At 40.3% G+C, this 4,837-nt stretch overlaps 1 protein-coding gene across 1 annotated transcript in view; it reads right to left on the reverse strand.

Moving 5' to 3' along the window:
• Positions 1 to 3,501, reverse strand: part of UHRF1BP1L (UHRF1 binding protein 1 like) — a 91,411-nt gene extending 87,910 nt beyond the window's left edge. Inside the window, exons 1-2 of the mRNA XM_042781821.1 lie at positions 3,326 to 3,501; positions 1,282 to 1,444 (exon numbers count right to left, since the gene is read on the reverse strand). Coding sequence (XP_042637755.1) covers positions 1,282 to 1,444; positions 3,326 to 3,501 — 339 coding nt within the window. The remainder of the gene's footprint in view (positions 1 to 1,281; positions 1,445 to 3,325) is intronic.
• Positions 3,502 to 4,837: the final 1,336 nt, after the last annotated feature.

Genomic DNA, 4,837 nt, shown 5'->3' on the forward strand with positions numbered 1-4,837 from the left:
GGAAACCCAAGGAGGGGTCGTTATGAGTCAGGGCTGACTTGATGGCACATAACAACAACAACATATATATATATATATATATATATAACTAGTTGTATTTTCTAAGCCATCTTATCAAACAGGAACGACAGATTCCTTTAAATACCTTTGTCCCCCAATCTTTAAATTCATTTCAATTTCATAATTTTAAAACTTCCCAGAAAAGCATAATCAGTATTCTTTTGATTTAACAATTTAACACTAGAATTCTGGTCAATCTTTTCATATTGATTAAAGACAAATATAAAAATGAGGCCATTGATGTAAAATGTAGGCGATATCAAATATGTCATTTTCAAACAAAGCCTGCACTAAAAATGTCACATGTCTTTATAGATATAGGGGTTTATGGAGGATAGGGTAAGAGTTAAAGGTAGTCTTCTCTTGGACAATCTTACTTATTTTGCCATCCAAGGGGCAGATATCTTTCCACATTCTTTTCTTTGGAGCCCAAATTTTATTAAACAAATTAGTATGCAGTGTTTCTAATGAGCAGACATTCAAACTAAACCTGGTTTATAAGGGCAAGAAGAAATACAAATCAAAATACTATTACAGACAACAAGAAACAGGAATAACATGTTATAATAATTAGAAATAATAATAATAATAATAAGGAGAAGAAATAATAGTAAGAATCCAAGAAGTCTATCCTTTACCTGAATCCAACCAGATTGCTAAATGAGGCTTTGAGAGACCACATGAAGTTCAAAAATGATCAAACAGCTCTGAGTGGAGCTAATTAATATCCTCAAATAAAATAGAAGTCATTAAAGCAAATAAAAACAGGAAACTTAAAAAAAATCTTCAAAATGAGGAAGAAACAAATGTAGGGATAAAATTCCAAATAAAGTGTAGAGAAATAATAACCTATCAGTTCTTATGTCTTCACTTGAAATAAAGTGTTTATTTATAACAAAATTTTATTTGGCCCATTTGACAGCTATCTTTGAAAATATGCGAAGTTGAGCAATGATATTATAATTAGTAACTAATAATTTTATTTAAATTTTAATAAAACTAAATGCCAAATGAAATTTAAAATTAATAAATTTATGAGTTAACAATTAAGTTCTAAGGCATACATTCATGGAACTACTTATGCAACTGTAGTTTTTCAAATTTTATTAATAAAAATCATTCTTTATAAAATCTTCTAAAACAAAATATTTATTCTGAAAAATAAGGATGAAATAAAAAAGTGAAAATAGAAAAGGCCTTCCACAAATTTTGAAGTCTCACCCTAATGGATGCTTTGTTACAAAAAACTTTGTTGATAGCAAGCCATGTTGGCAAATCCAACATACTCTGGAGCACCTCTTCATCCAACTCCAAATTTTTTAGTTCACCTTCTCCTTTTAGGGTACTCAGATTTATCTTGTCAGGAGATAAATTTTTGGTAAATCTGAAAGAAAATATAGGTTGACATTGGTTTTAGTGTTAGTTATTTTACCCCAGATTCATTCTTGCAATATAGAGCATTAAAAATGTAGTAGCAGCCAAACAATTTCAAATTAATGACAGTCTCTGTTTTAATCCATGTTTTCAATATACTTTCTTATTAATTTTGTTGTTCTTATCTCTCTTGTTCACACAGCCATGATTTGGGGGGGCACATATTTGAACATCATATTCCCATAGACAATCAAGCTCTGGTTCCTACTGCCTTTTAAACTGGATGGCTATTTAGTGGGTTTCCACTATTTTCCAGGCACTAGGGTTGGCTGAAAGCCATCATATTTTGTTCACTTCACTAGATAGATTACAAAACAGTTATGTCTTACTCTACTAATCAAAATATAAAGAAGGTAAGAAATGAGGGGATCCTTTAGTGGCAGCAGCAGCCATTTATTATCCCAAGAATGATGATCAAAGCACATCAGTAATTCTTTTAGAATCATCCAGTGATTCAGCTTTAGAAATAGATTCAAGTAATTCCAAGACTAAATTATGGTACATATATCTTGTTCTAAAGGTATCTGAGGAAGAAGATTATGCAACTCGAATTTAGGAGCCAATTTTGGTGTTTTCTATGTGAGACACTTTAAAAACACAAACTACTAAAAAATCTGGACTAGCTATATAAATGGTATTTATCGTTCCTAAAGGAGTTAAGATAAAGGAAGCATAAGCTGCTTAATATAAGTGCCAAAATCACAAAGGACATTAAACTCAGACTTCACTAAACACCTCAGATTCTCTGCAATGACTTAAAAATTCTTAAACTTAAGGGTATGGTGCTAAGACAGTGACCTAGCCAGACAGACCACACTGTTCCTTTACACCAAAGACCCAAGAAACCAAGTAAAACAGATACAGATGCTAATCCTAGAACCCTGAGCATCAAATGAAAGGATAAAAACTAAATCAAACACCAATAACTCAGAAAAAACTGAAGGAAAACAGCCAATGAGGAGAGATACAGACTGGAGATACCATGTCAGCCAGCTCATCACAACACAGCCACCTTGAGATAAAGTAAGTAACATTCCCAGTGAGGATCGTAGGAAGGCAACTGCACGGAATCCCCAACAGGACAGAGACACAGTGCAGACAAATCTGAAGAGAAGCAAGGTGAGCAGAACATGAACCAGATTTAAGAAAGGGAAATACAAGAAGGTAGTCAAGAACTCAAGGGTTCTAGGTGACCACAGAGCAGGAAGGGAGCCAGGAAATAGGGACAGAATCAGTCACCAGCATCAGTCCCTGGTGGTTAGGGTTGAAGACCCACAGAAATGGAAGGGTCCATGGAGTGACAGCTAGAGTTACTGGACTCCAGACAGCATCCCCACAGCCACAATGGGTTGGGGCAGGGAATTGATAGCTGATTGCACTTGCCCTGGGGTGTGCTGCTGCCCAAGCTGGTTACCAGCCAGTAGAGGAGTATGCACTCCTCTCTCCCCACCACCATCCTGGTGACCAAGTATGGACCTCTATCCCAGCCTACCTGGTTGACTGGTGACACCCTCTCTGCCCCCACTCCCCTGCCTGGAGGTCCACCAGGGCCCATCTCTCCTTCCCTACAGCCCCCACCACTCCATTCTCCCAGGAAACTATTGGCATGCACTCCAGCAGATTGTGCACTGTGCACCACCCCACGCTGTCCAGGTGACAAGTGGCACATACTCATGCCCACTGCCTCCTGGCTCCCTTGGCAGCCAGAGGTGTGGACTTGCCACCTCAATGATTGGTGGGAATCACTGGTGCCTGACACTACTCCTCTCCCCTGGTGACTGCAGGCAAATACTCATGTGGATTGCATATAATGCACCCACTGCCCACCAACTTGGTGACTGGCAGCATGCAGTCATGTCTGCCACCATCCCAGTACCCCGACAGCTGGGGGTATGTGTTCCTGCAGATCGCATGTAGCTGTGCCACCACAGCGACTGGAGATGTATGCTCCCGGCCACTGCAGTGCTGCTCCTTAGCAATCGTGCAACCACCTGTGTGGCCACTCATCATCAACCTGCTCCCACCCACCCACATACCCATTGAGTGACAGGGACTGCACAACCACGTGCACATCCACCCATCACCCATCCCAACCCCTGCCACACTCTGCTTTCATACATGATGAGTGGCAGAAACCAAACCCCACATTTCCCTGCCACATCCACTATACTTGCTGCCCTAACCACTCAGTGAATACCACTACCTACTCCAACACCACTGGCTCAATGACAGATGACAGCCAAAGCCCACCCAGCCTGTCCTCAGCTGTTCCACAAGACCTTGCTCACATTCCCAGCTGCCACCACTCACGCAGAGACAGGTGGTGACAGGTGGTGAGCACCCCGGTGCTTCCAAACTAGTCACCAGAGTAGCATGCCTATTTTTCCTATCTAGACATATCACAGCAAAACAAATCAGGGCAAAGCAAACAGACATGTTGTTTTTGTTGTAGGTGCTGTTGATTCTAACTCATAGCAACCCTATGGGGAACAGCATGAAACACTGCCCAGCCTTGTGCCATCCACACAATCCCTGCTATGCTTGAGTCCATCATTACAGCCACTGTGTCAATTCATCTTGTTAAAGGTCTTCCCTTTTTTCTCTAACCCTCAATTTTATGAAGCATGATATCCTTCTCCAGGAAATGGTCCCTTCTGACAACATGACCAAAGTACATGAGGTGAAGTCTGGCCATTCTCCCTTCCAAGGAGCATTCCAGTTGCACTTCCTCCAGGACAGATTTGTTTGTTCTTCTGGCAGTCGAAGGTATTTTCAGTATTCTTCATGACATCACAAGTCAAACACATCAACTCTTCTTCAGTCTTCTTTATTCACTGTCTAGCTCTCACATGCATAGGAGGTAATTGAAAATAACATGGCTTAGGTTAGGTGCACCCTAGTCTTCAATTGACATTTTTGCTCTTCAACACTTTAAAGAAGTCTTTTGCAGCAGATTTTCCCAGTGCAATAAGATGACTGATTCTTGACTGCTACTTCCATGGGTGTTGATTGTGGATCCAAGTAAAATAAAATCCCTGACAAGTTCAATTTTTTCTCTTTTTCATGATGTAGCTTATTGGTCCAGTTGTGAGAAGTTTTGTTTTCTTTAAGTTGAGGTGTAATCCATAGTGAACACTGTAATATTTGATCTTCATCAGTAAGGACTTCAAATCACCTTCACTTTCACCAAGCCAAGCTGGGTCATCTGCATTGTTGTTGTTGTTGTTGTTAAGTGCCGTCGAGTCGCTTCCGACTCATAGCGACCCCATGCACAGCAGAACGAAACACTGCCCGATCCCGCACCAGCCCCACAATCCCTGCTATACTCGAGCCCATCATCGCA

This window comes from Orycteropus afer, unplaced genomic scaffold (genome assembly GCF_000298275.1).
Source record: "Orycteropus afer afer isolate SDZICR_OR568_19922 unplaced genomic scaffold, OryAfe1.0 scaffold00177, whole genome shotgun sequence".
In the NCBI taxonomy this organism is placed as follows: domain Eukaryota; kingdom Metazoa; phylum Chordata; class Mammalia; order Tubulidentata; family Orycteropodidae; genus Orycteropus; species Orycteropus afer.